This window comes from Mobula birostris, chromosome 9 (assembly GCF_030028105.1).
Source record: "Mobula birostris isolate sMobBir1 chromosome 9, sMobBir1.hap1, whole genome shotgun sequence".
In the NCBI taxonomy this organism is placed as follows: Eukaryota; Metazoa; Chordata; class Chondrichthyes; order Myliobatiformes; family Myliobatidae; genus Mobula; species Mobula birostris.
Window position 1 is genome coordinate 115522864 of NC_092378.1, and position 26399 is coordinate 115549262.

The window sequence follows — 26399 nt, forward strand, 5'->3', positions numbered from 1 at the left end:
TTAATTTCTCTGTGAACAAAAGGGGAGTGGAACCAAATAGACAGCATTTTAAAAGACTTAGCGATGACCTGAATAGCTGCCTCTAACAGCTGCCACAAAATTCAAACAGCTAGAAATAACAGACCACCCTCCCCATCTGCTGACCTCAAAACAAAAGTACACAAGCATAAAATGGGGACGTTTTGTAATCTCACAAGTGTAAAGATGTTTCTGTTCTTATGATTTTTAAAAATTCAATCTTTTAATTATGACTCATCATACACCCTTTTTTAACTTGAACAGTTTTCTAAACTGGAAGCAAATCATATCAAATCCCCACATTTGATACGTGTCTGTGCTGTAACTTGTCATGGCCTAGGTGATTCAGTAATTTCAGTGCCAAATGGGAACCAATAAATAATGAGCTCAACTCTGAAATCCAACTGATATCCAGAAAAGGGTGCTTAGAAGTAGATTTGTATGGATTTTACATGAAGAACAGATTCCATTATGATTGCCTTCAAACACTTTAGCTGCATTAAGTATCTAAAGAACCTAAAAAACAAGAGGCTTCAAACAACCACATCTGGAATTATACCCCAAAAAGAAAGAAATAAACTCTATGAAGAACAAAGGTGAAACAAGCAAATAGTAAAAGAACTTAAAATAGACTACAAGCAAGATTCAATTGGCCTAATAAAATAATATGAGCCATTAGACATCATGATGACTTGAAAGCCTTTTGCTATGTTTTATTGAAGGAGATAATAACCATTAAAAGCACAAAACTTCTACATATTTGCAATTATTCCTTGCTAAGGTTGCACAAAAAAAATTTACTGGAATTTAAATGAATAAATGCCAAAAAAAAGTCAGCCACTATATAAAATATAAATTAACACTCCAAATGTATACATCAACTGTGGGATTGAGTTCAAGAACTGTAAGGTAATGTTACAGCTATGGTCAGACCCACTTGGAGTACTGTGTTCAGTTCTGGTCACCTCAGGACAGGAAGGATGTGGATATTACAGAAAGAGTGTAGGAGAAATTTACAAGGATGTTGTCTGGATTGTGGAGCATGCCTTATGAGAATAGGTTGAGTGAACTTGGTCTTTTCTCCATGGAGTGATGGAGGATGAGAGGTGACCTGATAGAGGTGTACAAGATGATGAGAGGTATTGATCGTGTGGATAACCAGAGGCTTTTTCCCAAGGTGGAAATGGCTAACATTACGAGGGGGCACAGTTTTAAGGTGCTTAAAGATAGTATAGAGGGGATATCAGGGTTAAGTTTTTCAGACAGAAAGTGGTGGGTGCATGAATGCACTGCTGGCGACGGTGGTGGAAGTGAATACAATATGGCCTTTTAAAAGAATCTTAGGTAGGTACATGGAGCTTAGAAAAATAGAGGGCTATGTGGTAGGGTAATTCTAGGTAGTTTCTAAAATAAATCGGCACAACACTATGGGGCGAAGGGCCTGTAATGTGCTGCAGATTTCTATGTTCTATGTTCTACATACCGGAAACCTGAAAACTGAAAATATTGGGAACACTCATCTGTGGAAAGACAAACTTAATATTTCAGGTTGAATACCTTCCACCTTTTGAAGGGTCTGACATGCTGAATATTTCCAGAATTTTTGGTTTGTTTCACGTCATAAGTGTGTATGCGAAATCAACAATTTGTAAGAACAAAACCTTTCACTGTGCATTGGTACACATGACAATAAGAAATCAATTACCAGAGGCCGATAAACCTGAATTATTATAGAACACTACAAGGAAATGTAACATAAAAACAAACGTAAACACTGTACAGATCTTACCTGTGCATAAATATTGGTACAGCCTGGCTAGGAGTCGCGGTTTGATCACTTTTATTGAAAACTTCCCTATTAAAATAAAATTGATGAATTGGGCAACTGGAAAATTAAACTCTATTCTAGATACATTTATATAGATATAATTTGAATGTTTTTTTTGCGGGAATTGGAGCTCATAACCAATGATAGTGCTATATAGGCAAAATAAAATGGGAAATTGGTCAAGTAGCATTAGAAAAGATCCACTATCCAGTGCAGAGTAGAATAAGTAACTAAAATGATGTCAGTAGCTTGATGACATATGTATTTACATATTAATATCATACAGCAATTTTTGATGTGAAGCTATCAATTCTCAACACATATTCTGTACATACTGGAATTCAAATTTCAAAGTAAATTTTATTATCCAAGTACATATATGTCACCATTTTCTTGTGGGAATACTCAACAATTCTGTAGAATAGCAACTAAAAACAGGGTCAATGAAAGTTCAACCAGAATGCAGTAGACAACAAACTGTGCAAATGCAAATACAAATAAATAGCAATAAATATGAGAGCATGAGATGAAATGTCCTTGAAAGTGAGATCATTGGCTGTGGGAACATTTCAATAATGGAATAATTGAAGTTGAATATAGTTATCCCCTTTTGTTCAAGAGCCTGATGGTTGAGAGGTAGTAGTTGCTCTGAACCTGAGGCCCTTCTATCTCCTTTCTGTGTGGAAGGGATTCCAGATGATGGATGCTGTTTTCCTATAACAGCGTTTCATGTAGATCTGCTCAGCAGTTGGGAGGGCTTTACCCATAATGCACTGGGCCAAATCCACTACTTTTTGGAAGATTTTCTCTTCAAAGGCATTGGTGTTTCCGTACCAGGCTGCAATGCAACCAGTCAATATACTCTCTACCTACACTTCAATGGAAGGTTGTCAAAATTTTAGATCTCACTTCAAGTTGTAGAATCATAGATTGAAAATCATATCAATAGTTATGGTAAACTCCTCAATTTTGAATTATTAGTTAGATTCAGAATTAGCAATTTCTGGAGGTTGTATATTGCTTGATTCATCACTTTATATTTATTTTATTTCCCAAAAGAAAAAAACAATACTGAATTCTCAACTTTAAACAGAAGAAATAAACCTAGATTATTTATTTATTCATATGTGTAACAGAGCAGATTTTAATAAAGTGGTTGAAAAGTTCAGTATGTTTATCCATGTGTAGTGATCAGATGGAGACACCCAGGAGGTCCCAGATTCTTTTTTGCATCAACCAGGCATTAGTAGGAATAATATGACTGTTAGAAGAGAACAAAAAAGAATTGCTACCTAGCAAGTGCCTGTAACTGTTGCAGAAGTAGGACAGGAGTGGCTATTAGGGTACTTACATTGAAATAACAAATTATTATCTATCTACTAAAGGGTCTCAATAGTAGGTAATTAGTACTTGTATAGGTCACTGGGCAGCAAATGAAATCATACCCCAGATTTGGCATTGACAATTCCTGACACAGAAGTCTGCTAAACAAAACCTTTGTTTTCACCACTATGGAATAGCTGCAGAGTAGAAGACAAAATTATGGAACAAATGGTCTGCAAATCTTAGCAAGTGTATTTTATAAAGGTAGAGCAAGCTTATATTCTCAAATGTTTACAACCAAACAAAATACCCAACTGTGGATGTTGTTTATGAAGAAGAATTTCTTTTGCCACACCGATCATCATAATGGCAGCTGCTTTTGGCTTCTCCTTCTCTGCCTGCTTCAGAAAGTTGAGCACCATATTAAACACCGGTGTATAACTAAAAGAAAGGACTAATATTAGACAAAGGTAGTCAAATTGCACATAAAACAATATTCTGTCAGAAAATTTAAACAATGTATTTAAGACATCTAATAAACATTAATGCAGTGTACAGGGAAGAACTTAATTAAAAGAAAATTCAATCACATCCACTTGAGATATAGCATTGCTACAAAAATAAAGAAAAAATGTATCCAACACAGAATTTTGGAAGATGCAACAATAGGTTGGCAAAATCCACAAGTAAACATGTTGAAGGTATATTTTAGAATAGCAACTAATCTTTCAGACATGTTCCATGTTGGAATCATCACATCTAAATTGGAAAAATGGAACTTACAAATACTTGGTAAGCACTAAACTCCAACTACAACTTTTCAACATCTTATGGGATAAAAAAAACTTAAGTTTCAAGAACAATGTAATAGAACCCTTCATTTTCATTTCATTAAGTATGTATTTTAAGTGAACCTTGCACATGTCTTTATAGGCTGAGATAAATGCTACTTTGGCATAATAATTCTGACTTCTTTACTGCACAAGATCAGTTAAACACTGTTCACTCACTGAAACAAATAACTATTAAATTACTGGCAATAACATATTTGCACTTTAGCACATATTTCAGTTATCCAAGTGCATCCAAAGCACCAGTTTATAGTCTAGCAGTCTAACCAATATATTTTCAATGCTACATATATTTTGGCAATTGAATTAGTTAGGATAAGTTCAGCAGAATGTACATTCTGGTAAATTCAGTCTAATTAGACCAATTGACAATATGTAGTACTGAAAGAATATTGTTTAGACTGCTAGAATATGAAGTGTTGCTCTGTAAATGCTTGGACAACTGAAGCATATTAATTAGCCTTGCATTATGTGTCAAGACTTTTTCTTAAGGAAAAAAAAATAATCTCTCCACCTCTAAAGGTACAAAGGTATAATTACACAGTCTTAAGACTCCTTGATTACACAACTTAATAGTTTCTTAGAGCATCTGGTAACAGCATTCTCAACAATTATGCACAGATACCACCAGCAGAGGTCAGAGTTTTCCAACCAAAGTCACGTAGCAATTCTAAATGTTCCTCTTATTTGCAGCTCTTGGGCACATTGTAACATATTTATCATTAACTAAAGCAGCAGTTGAGATCAAACCTGGAAAATTCCTGGTCTCTAAGGATCATGATCTTCTGTAGCCAAAAAAAAAATCAAACTATCAATGGAAAATTTTAATCCAGGAAATAATTGAGATCCTATTGAAAGCAACATTAAAACATATCTATGGTGTATTAGGAGCTACCAAAATAAGTAGAATTCTGTCTTCATACCATATCAATGGCACTTTGGATTTCACATCTTGTATTTCATTTTCCATTCAACCACTGCAAGCAACATGAATCAATATTGTTGCAAAACATCAGTATACAAAAAGTCAATGTGGTGTACACATTCATATCTAAACATACACGTCTTAAAAAAATGTGTAACTAAATATAGGGGGAATATTGATATCACTCAGATATCTAGGTTAAAATGAAGAAGGGGATGATCACCTTGTTGAAATTGTGCTATAGGCCCCTGCAAATAGTCAACAGTAATTAGAACACATAGAATCCAAGGAGAATTGGATAAACAATTGGTTTGATAAGAAGCAAAGAGAAATGGTGGAAGGCTGTTTCGTGGATTGGCCAAACCAAGTTGCGAGTCTCAGGAGTCAGTGCTGTGCCCATTATCATTTGTGGTCCACATCAGCATGAGTTTGCAGATGACAATAAAAATATCAACCAGAGCATTTGAGTACAGAAGTTGGGATAAGTTAAGATTATTTTTTGGGGTTTGCACATATGGCAAATAACTTCAGCAACTGACCTCAGCCACCAGTCTTCAGATGGGAATAAGAATTGTGGATTACATCTAAAATGCAGCTCTGAACAATGGGCTCCCAAGAACCATGAACCACAGTTAGTTGGAAGACCAGCCCATGCCGATTACAATTCATTCAGATGTCTGTGGTGTTGGTGTTTAGAGGGAGGTGTGAAGTTTGTGTGCAGATCCAAGAAAGCATTGTGGATGCATTGTAAATATGGAATTGTCCTCTGAACTTTAGCACATAAAATGTTGTGTAGTGTCGGGTCAGGCAGGCCTTTTAACTCCAAAAGGGGTCTCAATATGCTACCTGCTCTGTTTCATTTTGTCAAATAAAGAGTCTCTTTCATATCTACCAGTATTTCTCTTGACCTTGTTCACGCGACAACATAAGACACACTGGTGAGGCCTTATTTTGGGGTACTGCATTCAGTTTTGCTCCCACTGCTACAGGGAAATGTGCTATTAAATTGGAAAGAGTGCAGAAAAATACTTGCCAGCACTTGAAGGCCTAAATTAGAGGGAGAGGTGGAATAGGCTAGGACTTCATTCCTTGAGAGAGACTGAGAGGTGATCTTATAGAGGTGTATAAAATCATGACAGGCACAGATAGGGTGAATCAGTCCTAATCTCCCAGGGATGGGGAAATCAAGAAGTAAAGGGAATAGGGTTGAGAGAGAAAAGATTTAACTGGAACTTGATGGGCAACTATAGTTTTGTAAAATAACACAGTGGATTAAGGCAGGCACAATAACAGCTGTTGAACTGGTACATCGATATGAAAGATGAAGAAGGGTATGGGTTAAATGCACACAAGTGACACTAGCTTGTATGGGCATCTTGGTCAGCATGGGCAGCTAGGCAGAAGGAGCTGTTTCCTTGCTGTAGGAGTCTATGAATATATCAGCACATATTGTGACTCAGGTGCTCTCTACTACACTGTTAGCACCACAACAAGACAAAAAAAGAAAATGCAGGAGAATGCCAAAAGTTGAAGGGAAAAGGGGGGAATTATTATATTGACAAAGCAGTTCAGTTTAAAGGGACCACTTTAACTGGCAAGCATCATGAAGGCCAAATTAGAAAGTCTAATTTAACTTTGACTGAGTTAACTAACATCCAGAAAATGCACAAACTTAATGTGTTATTACTGGCTCTTAGCCACAGTTCGTTTCACAGCTACATACATAATAACTTCCATAGTTACCATGTACATTCACAATAACTAGCAGCATTGCCTGTTCACGGGCTAAATAAAGCATTCTACTTGTCACAATAGAATGCTCTATTTCACTGGTATTGTGGCCTTTGCACAAGAGAACAATCAGGTCATGTCACTTAATTTCAAGACCTCATCAGAAAGGCTTATTTCAACAACTTCTATTTTTCACAAACATAGCAGCCTAAAGTACTGCATAGCCAACCAAAATTAAGGATGGTCACAACAATTTCAAACAAAAAAACATAGCATGAAACCAATTTCTTGCTGATCTACTTATAAATGGTATTAATAATTGGATAAACTTTAATTAGGAAACCATAAAATCTTCTAGCTCTCCTTTGGATGAAACAGGGAAATAGTATTAGTCTAACATCTTTTGCAAACAAATGTATACTGAATTAATTGTCACCTAGATTGCATTCTTGCCGCAAATTTCAGATACAGCTTAGATATTACCATCACTCTAAGTTGTCCAAGCATTCTTTGCAGGACCTTATCTTGGCAGAATTACATAGAAGACAATCAATACAACCTCGCTTTAAACCTGGTACTAAATTTGTACTAAACTTAGTATTTATTATGTCTAGTAATTCAATGGAAATAAAGCATTTAACACATTCTAAAACTGTAAGATGCAGGCCCCTCTGCCTTATGTTGTACCTGTCAGATGCATGTACAGACCATCTCTGGATATTCCCATATCTTATTAAACCACTTATCTGAAAAGAAAATGTACTCAGGTACTTCATCTCCTTTGCAAATGTATTCGATTTTTGTCATTAATTTTATTTCTGCCTCTAGACAACTCCAACTGCCATAACTGATCTCCTTCATTTTAACTCTCAGCTCTAATCCTACACCACTCATTATGTTTAAAATCCAAATTGCCAAGAATCAGAATCAGGTTCATCGTCACTGAAATAAGTCATGAACTTTGTTGTTTTCTGGTAGCGGGACAGTATAACAATTTCTATAAATTACAATAAATAAATAAACAGTGCCAATATTCAGCTTGTATTCATGGGTTCATGGACTGTTCAGAAATCTGATGAGGACGCTTTTCCTAAAACGCGAGTGTGTCATCAGGGTCCTACCTCCTCCCTGATGGTAGCAGTGAGAAGAGGGCACTTCCCGGATGGTGAGGACCCTTAATGATAGATACCACCTTCTGAAGATGTCCTCGATGGTGGAGAGGCTAGTGCTCGAGGTGGAACTGGCAGAGTCTGCAACCCTCTGCAGCTTTTTTTGAACCTGTGAGATGCTGAGGTGCAGGATCTTGAAACTACTCATCCTTTTTACCATCCAGATAACAGAGTTGCCTTGTGCTGCTTTGGAAATAGTGGCCCGTTGGTGATTAATACTTGGAAGTCTGCAGCCTCTAGAGTTTATTTCAAATGTGTAACCTTGCCATCCCAGACAGTTGCTGGTTTTCAGGGCTTTAAAGTATATGCCCTTTTTTTTCCCCTGAAGTTGTACCAAGGCTAAGAGAGAATGGAACTTTGTGGCAGAAAGAGGATGTGCAAAAAGAGTTATGTAGAAATAATACGCATGATATAGGAAGAGCAATGTACAGTGCTTACAAAAAGTCTTCACCCTCCTTGGAAGTTTTCATATTTTATTCTTTTACAACATTGAATCAAGGTGGATTTAATTTGGCTTTTTTTGACACTGTATATCTTTATGCCCAGAAGAGTAATAGTTATCAAGCAAATAAATGGTCAATTGGTGCACAAGGTCCACAAACATCAATGTTAGTCTGGATGGAACAAGTTATCTGATGTGCTGGGCTGGCAGAAAGACCATTCAGTCTAGCCCTGCCCTTCAAATGACTGAGTCAGCTCTGGTTGTGGGATTCATACCCTTTCTCCAGGGATTTGAGCATTTGTCAAGTGGACAGTCACTGGACTGTCCAATGAGGCCTGGTTGTACTGGGCCTTATATCTCTTCTACAATACCCAAATAGGACTAGCTTCGATTACCGTCTTGGTCAGCATTGATGAGTCGGGCCAAAAGGCCTGTTTCTGTACTGTACTACTCCATTACTCTAACAGATAGGGAAAGAGAACAAATTTTAATGATGTGCTTAACGAATTAATAGCACACAAGGAATAACTTCTGTACCAATAGTCTCCTAAAAGTCAACATGTTCAAAATGGTGTATAATTCGGACAGTACTACATTAGCAAACCTAGTTTAAGTGTACCCGAAAATACTTCTTCAAACCTACTCCAAACACTTCTGAGTTTTAGTTATGTATTTGTCCTACCTGTAGAGTCGGATTTCCACGTGGTTCACCTGGCATACTTCACAAAACATTTTCAATTGACTGTGACAAGTACAAATGCACGGAATCAAGGAGCTCCTCGAGGTTGTTATTCCCATTAAATATTTATTATATTCCAAAGCAAGTTCTAAACAAAACTTTTGCAATAAAGCACCTGTAAAGGAAGTAAAAGTATGCATTAGACAGATAATTTTATACAGAAATTTCAGTAACATAAACTAATATTGAGTTCAGCATCTATTTCCTGAAAGTTGTGGAAAGTGAGAGAGTAAACAATTTTGTACAAAGACTGGTGTTTTCAGGACTTTGCCCATTTCCAAAGTGAAAACATGTCAACTCTAGACATTTAGATAGGCACATGAATGTTAGGAGCATGGAAAGATATGGACATTGTGTAGGCAGAGGGGATTAATTAGATTGGCTATTTGATTACTAATTTAATTGTTCAGCACAGTATCTTGGAATGGAGGGCTTGTTCCTGTGCAGTACTATTCTATGACTGAGAATCCAACAATCATGAAACAACCACAGATTCCGTAAACGTACGCCAAAGACAGCAAGAGAATTGTGTTTCCTCTAACTATACACAAATCTATATTATTTACAATACAATAATAAACAGCCTCCAAACATCCAAGTTAACTACTGAAGTGTTTTGGAAATGCAAAAGGCAGAGACAGTTGAATTACAAAGCAAAAGAGCTGCTGTAACTGTAAATCCTACTGCATGTCAGAGTTGTTTTATGATTCCTGTTTAAGATGGCGCTTGTGAAGCCTGGCAGCTAAGAAACTATTAACTATTTCATTCATCACACTTTTTCCTCGAAAATGATCGCTGCAATTTATAGCCTGTAACTTCCCTTTCGGAGTCGAGCTTTTGAATCGCCTGCACAACCTGGCATTTTTACAGTGTGAAGTCCTGAAGGTGCAGGATGGTTGTGGCTTGGTACGTATGAGCCGAATTGAGGTGGCAGAACCCAGGTCCGAGAGCAGGCATCAAGCCAATGTCAGCTGTTGGAGCAGAGTTGGAGGTGATTCGAAGCAGCAGAACCGAGGTGAGGTAGAGTTGAGGCGGCAGGACCCAGGTTTGATCGATTTAAGCACCAGGCAGGTATGGGTCAAATTGAGGCAGCAGGTTCTGGGCCCACAAGCGTATCAAAGCAGCAGAACCCAGGTTCGAGAGTGAGGAACGACCTGCTGACCTGTTTAGCCAATTTAAGCACTGGATCAGATCAGAAAGGTTAGGGTGTTGAGGGACGAGGCGAGGAATGACGTTCAGCTCTCTCCTCTGCAAGGCTTACTCGTCTCTGTGTTGAACTGAGGCTGCGGCCTGCAACTAACGGGTTCCTGGATCTACTGTGACTGGCTTCGTAGCTGTGTACTCACTTTCGTTAACTTCAGTTCTGGATGTTATTTGCTCACTTTTATTGCTTGCACGACGTTTTTTTTTGCCTGCACATTGGGGGTTTTGTCTTTTTAAAAAATGAATTCTATTGGGTTTCTTTGTTTTGTGACTGCCTGTATGGAGACAAATCTCATACTTTGAATAGCACTTTATGTTCTATATGGCTGAATGGTTTCAACAACAGGCCCAAACGGATTTTCATTATCACAAACTAACAAGTAAGCTTAATGATTAAAACTGTTTTCCCACCCAAAATTTCACCCATAAGTGTAACCCCATTGTCACTAGTTAAATTGTACTTCACCAGCTGCAATTCAAAATTGTGATTTTGTAACATCATAAAATCACTCAATTCAAATTTAATTGTCATTCAACTACACACAGCTGAAACATTCACAATTACATTCAGCCTGTAGTACAAAAAGACCTATCTCAGTTTCCTCCTGAGATCCCCACTGTCAGAAAAGTGTCCCCTGCCAACATGATTCACTGCACAACACTCCAGTAGTAGCTGCCCCTCTAATCGTGCTGTTCCAGTACAGTTACAACACTGGCATCAATTTGACAATATGGAATGCTTGCCGGCTACGTAGGCATCTAACCTTAATGTTCAATGACGCTATCAATGCTAAGTCTCACTCCATCAATATCCTGGGTGTTGCCAATGACCAGAAACTCAACCGAAGCTATCACATAAATAATGTGGCTATAAGAATAGGTGAGAGGCTGGGTATTCTGCCTTGGCTGGTTTACCATCTGACATATAGTCATAGTCATACTTTATTGATCCCGGGGGAAATCGGTTTTCGTTACAGTTGCACCATAAATAATAAATACTAATAGAACCATAAATAGTTAAATAGTAATATGTAAATTATGCCAGTAAATTATGAAATAAGTCCAGGACCAGCCTATTGGCTCAGGGTGTCTGACCCTCCAAGGGAGGAGTTGTAAAGTTTGATGGCTACAGGCAGGAATGACTTCCTATGACGCTCTGTGCTGCATCTCGGTGGAATGAGTCTCTGGCTGAATGTACTCCTGTACCCAACCAGTACATTATGTAGTGGATGGGACACACTGACCAAGATGGCATGCAACTTGGACAGCATCCTCTTTTCAGACACCACCGTCAGAGAGTCCAGTTCCATCCCCACAACATCACTGGCCTTACGAATGAGTTTGTTGATTCTGTTGGTGTCTGCTACCCTCAGACTGCTGCCCCAGCACACAGCAGCAAACTTGATAGCACTGGCCACCACAGACTCGTAGAACATCCTCAGCATCGTCCGGCAGATGTTAAAGGACCTTAGTCTCCTCAGGAAATAGAGACGGCTCTGACCCTTCTTGTAGAAGCTTTTCAAGCTTTTCACCCATTCACATTGGAGAATTGAGGAGTGCAGCGCCAACAACTTTCACGAGATCCTACACCATCCAGGATAAGCAGCTGTCTTGACTGCCACCCTTTCAGCTACCCTTAACATTCACTCCCTTCATCCCAGCACACAGCGGCTGCAGTAGTTCTCAGCATACAGAACTCAGGATCAATGGTGCTCAACAGACCATGAGTTTTACGCCAGGTCTGGGTTCTTGATCACCAAATACTCTTTGCTTCAACTGATCAAGATCCACAATGCACACTGAAGGCAGCAGTGAAGTTGATCATCAACATCGGCCTTCACTAGAAATGTGATCCAAGGTATGTGACGTGAGCCCACGTTTTCCAGGTCTTGTTGTGAACTACCAGTGTTAGAAAGCAGAATGGTATGACAGGAGCAGGTTGGAAAAGGACTTCAGTCTTACAGACCTCGAGTATAAAGCCCATCCTTTCATATGCTTCAAAGTGACTGTGTCTTGGAACTCTGCCTTATAGAGTGCATGTAAATGCCACCATCGTTTATATAATGCAGTTCTATAAATGACCATGGTTCTGAACTGTAATCGCTATAGCCTGAACATTTTCCTATTAGTTCTGAAAATTAGCTCCATTCCTATGGGAAATATACTAGAGGTAAGGTAAAACAGTGGTGAGAGAGAAGGATTGAGAACAGTGTTGGGGCAACTGATTCTGTTGTAGACCCGATGATTGGCATCACGACTTGCATTCTGTCGTGGAGCAAGTGCAAGATGGAGACAAATTTAATGTAGGCAACTGAATTTGTCCAGCAGCAAAAACGTAGGGAGCAAACAGACAGAATCCACAGATGTGGAGAGCTGTGCTTTGGCCAATAGGAGGAGCATTTGAGAAGGACATGGGAAAAGTCTTTTCCTGTGAGACAGCTGGAAAACAGAAGGCAGTTTAAACCAGTCATATATTTAACCTTTCTTGAAGATGGTCACACTTACAGAATCTCTGCTGTTTGGAGCGAGACCAGTCTAAATAGTTTGCCAGCCTAAATAGTTTACCAGCCTAAGTAGTTTGCTCAGGACATAGATGTCAAGGATAGTCAGGATTGTGGAAGTATTTGAAATATTCCTTCCAAGGGCCATTAATTGTCTCCAATGAGTTCACTCTGGTTCTTGGTTCTCAGTGGACAGGGCCCTGTGTGCTTGGACAGTGACTACTATGCACAATAACAATATCTTTCTTGGGTCTGTAAAAATAAATTGATTCTTTGGCAGTGAAATAAGCCACAACTTTGAATCAGCTAAATGGCTGCCTGAAGACATATTATGTCACTCTTCAACTATGTTACCTATTTTTTGTTTTAATTGCCTTTTCTATCACATGCAAAACAAAAACAAAGTCCATATTTAATTAAACTGATGTGTTAAACTTTAAATGCCAAATGGTTTGAAGTAATATTTAATCTTTCAGTTCTGCTTAAAATATCATTAGCATTAACTTATATTTAAGTCACCTCATCTAATTATAACTGTAATTGTCAATATCATAAATTTTCAATAAAAATGAATGTTTCAAAGCTCAACTGATCTACATGAAGAGCAATTATTAATTCAGTCCATCAAAACTTGCGAGCTTTGCAGGACTCAGTCATACAATTATAAGTTATTTAAATAATGCTGTTACCTTAAAATAACCCATCAAACAAAAAATATGCCTCAAATAGAATACTGTATTTATTTCACGAATACAAAATGTTAGTATCATAGGTTTGAGAAAACAAAATTTACGTTTATGTTGTTTATCCAAGTAATGTCATGAGTATACTGAAGTTGATAATAAACTCCAAAGTATTATCATAATTACCTCCATGTCGAAGCTCTGAGTCAATGTCAACCAGATTAAAATTGAATATTGAGAGTGCACCTGTTAGTGCAACATCTCGATGGGCTTTCCAGTATTTACTCTTATTGTGAGCATTGCAATGACAAGCTGAAGGAACGTTCCAGTATTGGCACTAATAGGAAAGAAGGGTATAAAGGAGAATACGTCGTTAATTAAAAAATCCAAATCACATCACTTTTGCATCATGCAAGATTTAAAAACTAGTAAGTAGGATCAAAGTTAAGGGCACCCCATCAAATTATAAGCAGCAACTTAACAGAAGTACTTATAATTTCAATGCAAATTAGGTGCAAAAAATGACCATCTAAAATTTAAAAATTCTTTGAAAAATGCCAGAAATGAGAAGGGAAACAAATGAAAATATATTGTTGGAATATTGTTTGCTTTTTAATATTAAGATGTAAAAGTAATTGCATGAGCCTCATACACTTCAGCATACCTTAGTCTGAGGGTTGTGACCAGTTTGATAATGTTTTAAAGGTGGCCCAAACTCATCCAGACTGCTATGAGTCAATCTATTCATTCATTAATTAAAGCTCAACTGATCTACATGAAGAGCAATTATTAATTCAGTCTATCAAAACTTGCGAGCTTTGCAGGGCTCTTCCTGAATGACTGCTCCCTCCTTCCCTCCTAGTTGCTTCCCTACAGTCACCCTGAATGTTCTCTCCAAAGTAATGATTCATGAACCTTATGTGATGAATCACTTCATGAACTCTGCTCCTTGTAATGGCAGAAATTTGCCGGAGTGTGCCATCTTGTAAAGGTCCAGGTGTTCTTCTGCGGGTAATGCTCAAGGATTTATGTGCACTAAGATATCACTCCAGGGGGATCCCTGCACAAAAATAACGCTGGCCCCTCACAAAGTGTAACTCTAGTGAAACTTAAATTGGTAAACAGGTTTATTGTTGTGAATGCACAGGGCTACAGTGGAAAAACTTATTTACACACCATTCATACAGATCAATTCATCACAACAGTGCATTGAGCAAAACAATGACAGTGCAGAATAAAGTGCTACAACTAGAGAAAATGCAGTGCAGATAATAAACTGCAAGGTTATAATCAGGTAGACTATGAGGTCAAGAGTCCATCTTATACTAGGGAAACATTTAATAATCTTATAACAGCAGGATAGAAACTATCCTTGACCCCGCAGGTATGTGTTTTTAACCCACGGGAAGGGAAAGAAGAAAGAGTGTCAGGGATGGGTGTCTTTGATTATGCTGGCTGCTTTAACAAAGAAGCCAGAAGTGTAGATAGAGTCCACAGAGGAGAGGCAGGTTTCCATGATGTGATGAGCTTGTCCACAACTCTGCAGTTTCTTGCAGTCATGTGCAAAGCAGTTGCCATACCAAGTCATGATGAATCTCGATAGGATGCATTCTATGGTGTATCAATAAAAATTGATAAGGGTCAAAGAAAGCCAAATTTCTTTAGCCTTCTGAGGAAGTAGAGGTGCTGGTGAACTTTCTTGACTGGGGCATCAAAGTGATTGGACCAGATGGGATATTGCTGGTGTTTACTCTTAGCTCTTTTATTTTGCTGACATTGATGATATTATTATCAGATAACATGTCAATAGCTTTCCTGTAGTCCGACTCATCATTTGAGATACAGCCCCTTACAGTGGCAGCAGAATCTGGCCAGCCAATCACAGGTGCATTGGGAGAATGGAGCTGAGGACACAGCCTTCTGAGGGTACCATTGTTGAGAATAACCAGGGCTGAAGTGTTTTTGTTTATTCTTTCTGATTACAGTCTGTTGGTCAGGAAATCAAGGATACAATTGTCGCGAGTGTTGACTCCCTGGTCTCGGGGGTTGTGAATGAGTTTGCTTGGAATTATAGTACTGAAGGTGGAGCTACAGGAAATAAACAATAGTAAACAGTCCAGATGCTCCTCTGATGAGCGTAGGGCCAGAGAGGTGGCCTCTGACATGGATCTCTCTCGGCAGTAGGTGGATTGCAGTGGGGTGAAGTTGTCTTGCAGCAATTAGCAAACTGCTTTACAGTGCCAGATTTCACCAGTCGGGGTTCAGTTCCTGCTACTGCCTATAAGGAGTTTGTACATTCTCTCCGTGACAGTGCGGCTTTTCTCCAAATGCTCCTGTTTCCTCCCACATTTCAAAGACATATGGGTTAGGGTTTGTGAGTTGTGAGTATGCTTTGTTGGCATCAGAAGGGTGGCAATACTTGTAGGCTGCCCAGCGAAATCCTCACTGATTTGATTTGATTTGATGCAAAAATGGCACATTTCCCTGGACATTTTGATGTTGCGATATACATATGACAAAGTAAGCTAATCTTTAATCTTTCATTCACTTTTAAAACTCAGCTGCTATTTCTACTATACTAGGCAAATTGCAGTAAGATAGCCTTGTATGAAAAGCAGTCACAAAACTGAAAAGTTACCTTCTGTTCAGTGGAATAATTCATATTAAATGCTATTTCTATTCAACATCTATTTCCACCAGATTTCAGATATCTATGATTACTGGGCTAGACTTACTGCAACTTCGAGTTGAAAGTTATCCTTCCAGAATTTTGAATATTCTGTTCAATGACTATTTAGACCACTCAACAGCTTTTAGATTTCTAATGCTCCCTAAATGAACTCTTTTTTAATCAGACTGAAGAACACAGCATCAGAGACCCATAAAGTGAGGTGTATACATGTGTTCATTCATCACTCCTTTCCTTAGCCCAAGACTTGAAAGCCACTTGCTGTTCCTTGTCAGATTAATTTTTGGATATTTGGATATTTTCGAGCTATTCTCCTTGAGTCAAAAGTAACGCGAGAAATGTGATGTGCACCACACATCACTCAGAGGAAACACTCACTTTCTCTCTCATACACAGAAAATTAACATTATTACACAATTAAAAATTAACAAAATAACTGCAACTGATAGAAATAACCCACCTCAGAAGCAAGTTTATCACAGATGTAACAATAGCACTGTTCACAGAAATTTAAATTGTTGCCAGCAGGCCCTGATACCTCATTTTCTGTTCGCCTAAAATAGAACATCATGAATATGTTAAAAATTGAAACAAGCCATTTCAAATAACCCAAAATTTGAACTTGCAGGACAGGAGTGGAAAATGTTTAGTGATTATTTAAACTTGGAATACATTAACCTAACTGTACCTGAAATACTGTGTGAGCTTCCGGTTGCCATATTATATGGAGGATGTGATTAAGCTAGAGGGAATGCAGAATAGATTCACTAGGATGTTACCAGAACTTGAAGGTTTGAATTATGAGGGGGATTCTGGATAGGTTTTGTCTGCATTCCTCAGACAGAAAGGGGCTGGGGGAGTGGTTTTAGAAAATCATGAAGAACACAGATGAAATGTATTGTCACATTCTTTATCGGGTAGGGAAGTCCAAAACTGGAAGGTGCAGGTACAAGGTGAGAAGGGAAAGGCGGAAAGATTTAAAAGAGGACTCAAGGGGAAACTTCCCCATGCCGTCTCTACAGATGATGCCTGACCCACTGGGTACATGGAACAACCTGCCACAGGAATTGGTAGAGGTGAGTATAATTACAATGTTTAAGACATATGAACAGGTCCATGGATAGGAAAGATTGAGAGAGTCATGGGCTAAATGCAGGCAAATGGGACTAGCTCAAGAAGAGCTTGTTTCTATGCAAACATCTCACCTCCAACTATGTTACTGAAATCCTTCAGGTGGGAAATCAATGCAAGACATTTGCATGAGCACTCCTAATGTGTGTGATGTTTGGGAAAGCACTTCTGGTTCATTTATGCTGCAGCTTAAAGTGTCACACATCATTTCAGTCATTTTCAAAAATGTAACAAAAACTTCCCACAATCCAGAGAATACCAAGGATGATTACTTCAAGGATTTACAGTAAGAAATAAACCTAAGAGCATTTGCCCACTTGTGCCTGCTTCAACATTCAATGGCTAATCTATTACCTCAGTGTCACCTTTGTAGGAAGTTCCACAGACCAAGTGAAGAGATGTGTTTTCACTTTTGACTTGAATGACATAACCCAATCTTTTGAGACTGTGACGCCTTATTCTGCACACCTTAGCCAGGTTAAACACTGCACCTATCCTGTCAAGATCTATGAACATTTTTTATCCATTTTAATGAGATAATTTATTAAAATCAAGAATGCATAGGCCTGTCTATAACCACCTGCCTATCTAATTCCAGAATCTGTACTTTGTCTCCACTTCACATTCTAGCCTCTACCTCTATCCTCCCCTTCCTCCATCTGCCTCTCAATCCCCTCCTTATTTGTTTCTACCTATCCCCTGCCTCACTTCTCCCTCTCATTCCTTTATGCTGGCTCTCTGCCCTCTACATTCAATCCTAAAGGCGGACCTCAACCTGCAAAGCTGACCATCTTTTATTTTAGTTTGCATACAATAAACATACCACCTCACAAAGTAATTTGGTGAATCATTGTCATGCTCCTATCTTTGTCATACATCCTTCGACAGTGAAGCCAGAATAGTACATAAGAATCCAGATGCAGTCGCATTAAGGATCATGTAATTTGGGCAAGACTCCTCTACTCTTCTGTTCAAATCCTCTCGACTTCTCATTATGTCAATGATATAAGACAACATACACAAAATGCTGGAGGAATTCAGCAGGACAGATGCTTATGTTTATGTTTATATTTACATTATTCATTTTACATTATATTAAGTTTATATTTTTTGACGTTTATGGAATCATAAACAACGTTTCTAAGTGCTTTTGCTAAGTCCCAGTACATAGAAACCTCTTCATTTTTTCTTCAATTATGCTTCAGTATAGCACATATAATTTTAAAATTCATAAATATATAAAGTCTTTGAAAAAATAGCTGACAGATTAAATGTCAAGTCACAAATGTTAGTGATGACTTGCAGCAGAAGGATGGGGGTTTGGTGCAATAGGCACACAAAATGCCAGATGAAACTGGGTACATGCAGCAAGGGCGCTTATAGGTTTAAGAAAGTTTCAGAGACAGGGAGGAAGAAAGCCAATAAAAATTTTAAATGAGAGGGTGAAAATTAAAATTGAATTTTAAAAGATGAAGGGATCCCAATCTAAGGTGAAGCGATAAGGACAGGAGGAGCAGATTTGGATAGGACACTATGGACATAGATGGTGTTGTTGAAAAGCTGACTGGAGAAATGCGGGAAAGGCAGTACAGTAAGTGTACACAGTATTATGCAAAAGTATTGGGTACATATATATAGCTGGGGTGCCTAGGACTTTTGCACAGTACTGCATTTGTCAACGTGGAGCACAGAGAGAGTTTGTAAATCTGCTGGGAGTAAAGGATGTTGGGAATGGCGAGGGTGGAGTGCCCCAGGAGGGTGTGGGACATGTGGAGAAGGATTGCCAGGGTGCTTCCTGCTCCCTCCTCTCTCCTGTTCCCTTTTCCCAACCATGATTCCCCTCTCCCTGCCCCCTTCCCACTCCCAGTCCATAATAGATACCCATAATCAGAATCAGGTTTATTATCACCCATCTCATGAAATTTGGTTTTTTTTTTGCAGTACAGTGCAATACATCAAATTACTACAGTACCATACAAAAGTCTTAAGCTGTGTGAATGTGCTCGAGTCCCCAAAATCTCACTGCAGGAAATGATAGTCCAACTTCTCTCCCTTCAATTGGGAGCAAGCTAATTGGCTTCACACTTGAAAGCAGTATGAGGAAACAGTACCTTCGACAACTACTCCCTGATTTTAACTGTTTTTAAAAGAATTGTGTACATTGCAGAGAAACTAGTATGTTCAAGCATTATATTTAAATGTATTACTGAAAATTACTGTACAGGCAATCCCCATCATACATGGGTGGGTGGATGGGGGGGGGGAAGAAGAGAGATGTTTAATTTGTTCCTAGAACATGAAGTACTGTGATTTTCCAGAACATGAAGCCACATCATCTATGCGCAATTTATCCTCCTACCCACCCCCCCATGTAAATTCTGGGAAAGAGTGAACTTTTATTCTGTATCTCAGATTTTTTGGTAGTGATTTGTGATCTCCATAAGGGAGAATTTCTATTACCTAAACTGCTGTAATATGGGTGCCACAAGTACTTTTAGGTGAAATTATTTTCTTTGCAGTAACTTCCATGTATTAAATAACATGGAAATGTTACATTTAAATTACCAAAAATTGGAGGCAAAATGCTTAATGCCAGTGGTAAAAATGAACAAGTCTCTTCCATTGACCTAAATCTAAATTTAGAGGACTGATCTGGAATCTAAGATTTCATACTTAGAAACAGAACATTGACTGTTCCTTTGTACACAGATGTTATTAGATCCACTGCATCTTCTTTATGGGACTAGTTCAAGTAATTCACAATAGATCCCAAAGTCACCTATAATTTGTTAGAGTGTTGTTGTTGTCAAGGCAAGAAGGATGAGTGTAAGAAAATGGAAAGCGTTTACACAGTTTAATCTGAAGGACTCGGACAGTGAAGAATGTTACCACAACAACACTGAATCAGAATAAAAGATTTTTTATCAGCACAAAAAAAGTGTTTAGACATTTTTACACATATGCCAAAATTATACTGGGTCACAAGAAGGTTATGATTACATCTGCATGTCACAAAGGAAAAAGTGTTAAGGAGGTTTGCAATGTGAGTGAATGCTCTATCAAAACCCCACGGATGTACAATTGCAAGTATCTCGACTGGCTGCATCATGGTCTGGTGTGGTAATTTGAATGCCTAGGAATGCAAGAAGGTGTACTATGTACATGAGGCATAGCTTCAAGGTGGCAACATCTATTAAGATCCCCACTACTTGGGTCATGCCATCTTCCCACCACCCTTGGGCAGGAGCTGCCCCACAGCACAAAGCTAAGAACAGCTACTTCCCTTCAGCAGTTTGTTTCCCCAACAAACTTGCACAACCCTAATCACTGATCATTGCAGCAATGCTACGACCACTGATCACTTGCCCTAAAATGGACTTGGTTTTCCTTTTGTTTTGTGTCCTTTCTTGTAAAAGTTGTGTATAATTTACAATTAATCTATGCTTTGTTTTGCTGGTGAATGGAGCTATCTGACACCAAGGGGCTTGTAACGGTAACGCTCCTGCATGCAAGTCATGCACTACACCTGTGCATATGATAAAGTCAACTTTCATTATGATTGTTCTGTATTTCAAGTATTGTCTTGCATTTACAACTTATCATTGCCCAACAAAGCAAAATCCATCATTTCTGGCTTTGACATTATCAGCTGGCTTAAAACATAGAAATCTACAGCACATCACAGGCCTTTCGACCCACAATGTTGTGCCGACCATGTAACCTCCTCTCCAAACTGCCTAGAATTTCCCTACCACATAGCCCTCTATTTTTCTAAGCTCCATGTACCTATCCAAGAATCTCTTAAAAGACCCTATTGTGTCCACCTCTACCACCTTCGCCGCCAGTGCATTCTACGCACCCACCACTATGTGAAAAACTTACGTCTGACATTCCCTTTGTACCTAGTTCCAACTTTTTTTTTTAAAATATAAAAAGGAGGAGGGGAGAAGAAAAAGAGTTCCAGAGAGTTTTACTTTTCTTGTTGTCCAGAATTACTACAACATCCCCTTAAACCTCAACTCTAATTTTAGGATTATGGGCTTGAACGGAGGCATAAACAAGATACCAGTTCACTTTTCAATATTGAATCCCAATAAACTTTCCAATACAGTTGTTTAAACTAGAGTATTTCTGCAGCATGATCAGAGAAGTTATATTTTTGTAATGCGGACTCAAAGGGATCAGATAATGCTATGAACAAGTTTAAGATTTCTAACTGTGACTTCTGACAGACTTTAGGAAGTTCAAAGTATTTAAATTCATTAGCATTTCAGGAGTTATTATAATTACATGCTTGATGTGTTTTCGCACCAATGAGAACAGCTTTGAAATTTTATTTCCTGACAATTTAAACAGGACATACCCAGAAACACAAATAGCAAAATGGGAAAAAAAAAATACACTTTAAAGCTGACAAAGTTTATAATACAGAGATATCAAAAGCATTCAGATGTTTCACACAGGATTTATAGCAAGATAGTCGTAACCTTTGTACACAGTACTGAGATACCAGAACACAGTCTTCATAGTGTCCCATGGTGCAGGCCAGTTTGGACATGCCATTTGTGAACCCATGATGAAATGTGCTTTATAGAATTCAACTGACTGGAATTAGAAATCTATATACTATGGATACGATTTCCAACAAAACCCACGACAAAAAAAAAATTCTGAAAAATACAAGCTATAAATTAAGTGCACGCATCCAATATAACTAGAATAGTACATCTACATTTAAAAGGCGGCATCAGGGAGTATCAGCTCTAGGCAAGAGTCTATTAATACAGCACACAGTATATAAAGGTATACAATAACATACAAAATAGTTCAATCTACATCTTTATTGATGAATCTAATTTAAGAATGAATGGGTTTGATAACTAACTATTGTCCATTCTCTGTCCAAAATCAACTCTCTCAGTGCTACGTACGTAAAATCTTGTTCCACGCAGTCATATCGTGCGTGCGGCATAACATTGCCCTTTTTGCTGTAAGTAATGGCAAGCCCACATTCTTCATCAATTATTTCGCTGCTTTTATCTTTAGCTGTATCCAAAACTTCTGAAAAGAAATAAAATAAATTACATCAAAAAAATGACTTACATTGAGTTAGACATCCGAGAACACAAAACAAATGCAGTTCATGACCAACAGAAATAAATTAAAATAGTCCACTGAATTTTACTGAGGCCTATCTCGTTCAAATATTATTCAGAATAGTGAGGAATATCAATGCAGAAAGAGAATATTTAGTACTTTGAGTTCTTTCAATGAATGAGATCAATGCTACTGTGACCTTGCTCCAGTCACACCCTTAGTTTCATCTTTTAACAGTTTTAGTTAACTAATCAGTTCAACATTTAAAATTAACAACTGACTATAAGCAACCACATACTTCCAAACCTCTAACATTGTTTGAAAGTAGAGGTAATACTGAACTCCTCAAAAGTAAGACTATTTTTAAGCCTTTACCCCATAGTCCTGCTGTCCCCAAGTCCCTACTTACCTCATTAACTGCATTGTATCTTAACTACTGATCAAATTGTTGTGAACCATTTAAATACTAGCAAATATAATCCTAGTTGTATAGTCTTCCCTTCAGTTTTGTTCCTTAAGAGTCAAGGTAACACATTGATAAACATATAATGCACTCTATCTGAAGAATGTACCAAGAACTGCTCATGTACTCCAGGATTCTGAATGGCTGCAGTCTAACTTCTATACCATTGCACACTAATCAACACAGTGACATTCTAATTACTCTTTTTTTGATGATTTTTATAGAGCATCCTTTCTCAACCTTTCTGCCCTGGAGGAAACTTTGAAATAATTTTTAGGTTTCAGGGAAACCCTATATAAAAATTATTATATCTACAGCTTACTCAGTTCAGTAAGTGTTCAGTAGATATAATAATCAAAAAAAATTATTGTCAATGCTATTTCGGTAGAGAATGAATTTTTTGCCAACCTTTACTGGAAAAAAGAACATGTAGTTAAGCTTAGCTTACCTTTCTTGAAATTAATCTCTCTTTCCCTTTCATAAATTTTAAAAACTCATAAGGAAAACATAATGAATTTCTATTAAGTAACTGGCTTAAGCCAAAATGGGATTTAATTTTTCTAAAGGTAGGCTCAGTAGATTTAGTTCAAATAAAGGTTGTAAATTGATTTTAATTAATGTTATTTAAACATAAAAATTTATTGAAGATGTTAAATAGTAAAGATACTAAAAACCATAAGCCAAAGCAATATGAATAAAAATATAGCCCAAGATGATTTCATACAAAACTTTGTAAAAATATTTTCTTATTAAGTGACATGTTCAGGCTCATGTATAGGCCTACCATTTGAAACCCGTGCTTGTTTTTTGCTGCACAAATACTCAATTGTGGGTCGAACTTGAGATAAGCACACATGGATTTCACCTTCAACTGAAATGAGATGATTTGTTAAACAAGAAAAGGCTTGCACACACATGCAAGTTAAAAACTGCAGCAAAATGTTCCATTGCTTTCCTATGAATGGCAGAATGCCCTTCTTTCATTCAGAAATCTGGAACTTATTCAGAGGCAGGGCAGTAAACTTCATCTTGAATGCATGATCAGACTACAGCTCACGAAGTTCTTCCTCTTCTCTCAAAGAGAAGTTCTCAGACTGAGCAGAAGATTCAGAGAAAGGGTCCCTCACCCAGGGGGAGGTAATTCAGGAGGGAGAACCTGATGTCACAGCCCAGATTGGGCAAGTCCATTCACTGCTCAGAAAACGCACTTCGCGGAACCCCTAGCAACCATTCGCATAATCCTAGGGTTCCGCAGAACCCCGGGTGAGAAACCCTGCTATAGAGTGTACTGTGAAAAATTCTCAGGCATATTGACACTGTAAAGTGAAGATGCTTTAAAAAGTAATGAAAAGTTCCTAAAAATCAAAAGATTACTACAAAGAGCAGTAAACAGTAAAAAAACTGAATCCATATCAATATTTAGTGTGATCAATCTTTGCCTTTAAAACTGCATCAGTTCTCTGAGGTACGCTGTTGTGCAGCTTATAAGAAAATCAGATGTTCCAAGTATCTTGGAGAACTTGCCAAATTCTTCTGCAGACTTTGGCTGTCTTGCTTGCTTTTGTCTCACCAGATAACACCAAACAGCCTTAATGATGTTGAGATAAGGGCTCTGTGGATGCCATATCATCTGTTGCAGAGCTCCTTGTTCTTCTTTTCTCCTAAAGGTAGCTCTTCATGATCTCGGTCTTGTGTTTGGAGTCATTGTCCTGCTGCAGAATGAGGTTGGGACCAACCAGGTGCCTCCCTGGTGGTATTGCACAATGGATGGGAATCTGCTTGTATTTCTCAGGATTGAGGATTCCATTAATTCTGACCAGATCACCAACTCCTTTTGCAGAAATGCAGCCCCAAACCTACAGGGAACCTTCGCTTTTGCTGCAGACATGCATCCATATGGTGTTCTCCAGTTCTTCTGCGGACAAACTGCTTCCTGTTTGAGCCAAAAATGTAAAACTTTGACTCATCAGTCCAGAGCACTTGCCACCATTATTCAGCACCCGGTCCTTGTGTTTTTGTGCATAGGTGAGTCTCTTGAAGGATTGGCTTTTTGGTAGAAATTCTTCCACGAGAACCACTTCTGACAAGACCCCTCCAGACTGCAGAGGGGTATACTTGGTTTTCAGTGGTTTCTGTGAAATCAGAGCTGATAGTGCTGGACTTCTTCCGACTTAGAAGGGGCATCAGTTTGATGCATCTCTCAAATGCCATGGAAACTGAGTGGAGCAAACGAGAGATGCATTAGGCTGATGATACATTCATAGAATAGTATAGCACAGTACAGGCCCTTCGGCCCACAATGTTGTGCCAACCCTCAAACCCGGCCTCTCATATAAGCCCCCACCTTAAATTCCTCCATACACCTGTCCAGTAGTCTCTTAAACTTCACTAGTGTATCTGCCTCCACCACTGACTCAGACAGTGCATTCCACGCACCAACCACTCTCTGAGTAAAAAACCTTCCTCTAATATCCCCCTTGAACTTTCCACCCCTTACCTTAAAGCCATGTCCTCTTGTATAAAGCAGTGGTGCCCTGGGGAAGAGGCGCTGGCTATCCACTCTATCTATTCCTCTTATTATCTTGTACACCTCTATCATGTCTCCTCTCATCCTCCTCCTCTCCAAAGAGTATCCATACTTTCTAAACCAGGCAGCATCCTGGTAAATCTCCTCTGTACCCTTTCCAATGCTTCCACATCCTTCCTATAGTGAGGTGACCAGAACTGGACACAGTACTCCAAGTGTGGCCTAGCCAGTTTTATACAGCTGCATCATTACATCGCGACTCTTAAGATCTATCCCTCGACTTATGAAAGCCAACACCCCATAAGCTTTCTTAACTACCCTATCCACCTGTGAGGCAAATTTCAGGGATCTGTGGACATGTACCCCCAGATTCCTCTGCTCCTCCACACTACCAAGTATCCTGCCCTTTACTTTGTACTCTGCCTTGGTGTTTGTCCTTCCAAAGTGTACCACCTCACACTTCTCCAAGTTGAACTCCATCTGCCACTTCTCAGCCCACTCCTGCATCCTATCAATGTCTCTCTGCGATCTTTGACAATCCTCTACACTATCTACAACACCACCAACCTTTGTGTCATCTGCAAACTTGCCAACCCACCCTTCTACCCCCACATCCAGGTCGTTAATAAAATTCACGAAAAGTAGAGGTCCCAGAACAGATCCTTGTGGGACACAACGAGTCACAATCCTCCAATCCGAATGTACTCCCTCCACCACCACCCTCTGCCTTCTGCAGGCAAGCCAATTCTGAATCCACCTGGCCAAACTTCCCTGGATCCTATGCCCTCTAACTTTCTGAATAAGCCTACCACGTGGAACCTTGTCAAATGCCTTACTAAAATCCATATAGATCACATCCACTGCACTACCCTCATCTATATGCCTGGTCACCTCCTCAAAGAACTCTATCAGGCTTGCTAGACACGATCTGCCCTTCACAAAGTCATGCTGACTGTCCCTGATCAGACCATGATTCTCTAAATGCCTATAGATCCTATCTCTAAGAATCTTTTCCAACAGCTTTCCCACCATAGACGCAAGGCTCACTGGTCTATAATTACCCGGACCATCCCTACTAC

At 38.7% G+C, this 26399-nt stretch overlaps 1 protein-coding gene across 1 annotated transcript in view; it reads right to left on the reverse strand.

Annotated features, from left to right (window-relative positions):
- Positions 1-26399, reverse strand: part of LOC140202991 (uncharacterized) — a 69616-nt gene that overhangs the window by 25950 nt on the left and 17267 nt on the right. Inside the window, exons 3-8 of the mRNA XM_072268649.1 lie at positions 22165-22294; positions 16563-16656; positions 13600-13750; positions 8970-9141; positions 3485-3610; positions 1808-1873 (exon numbers count right to left, since the gene is read on the reverse strand). Of these exons, the coding sequence (XP_072124750.1) occupies positions 1808-1873; positions 3485-3610; positions 8970-9141; positions 13600-13750; positions 16563-16656; positions 22165-22294 (739 nt within the window). The remainder of the gene's footprint in view (positions 1-1807; positions 1874-3484; positions 3611-8969; positions 9142-13599; positions 13751-16562; positions 16657-22164; positions 22295-26399) is intronic.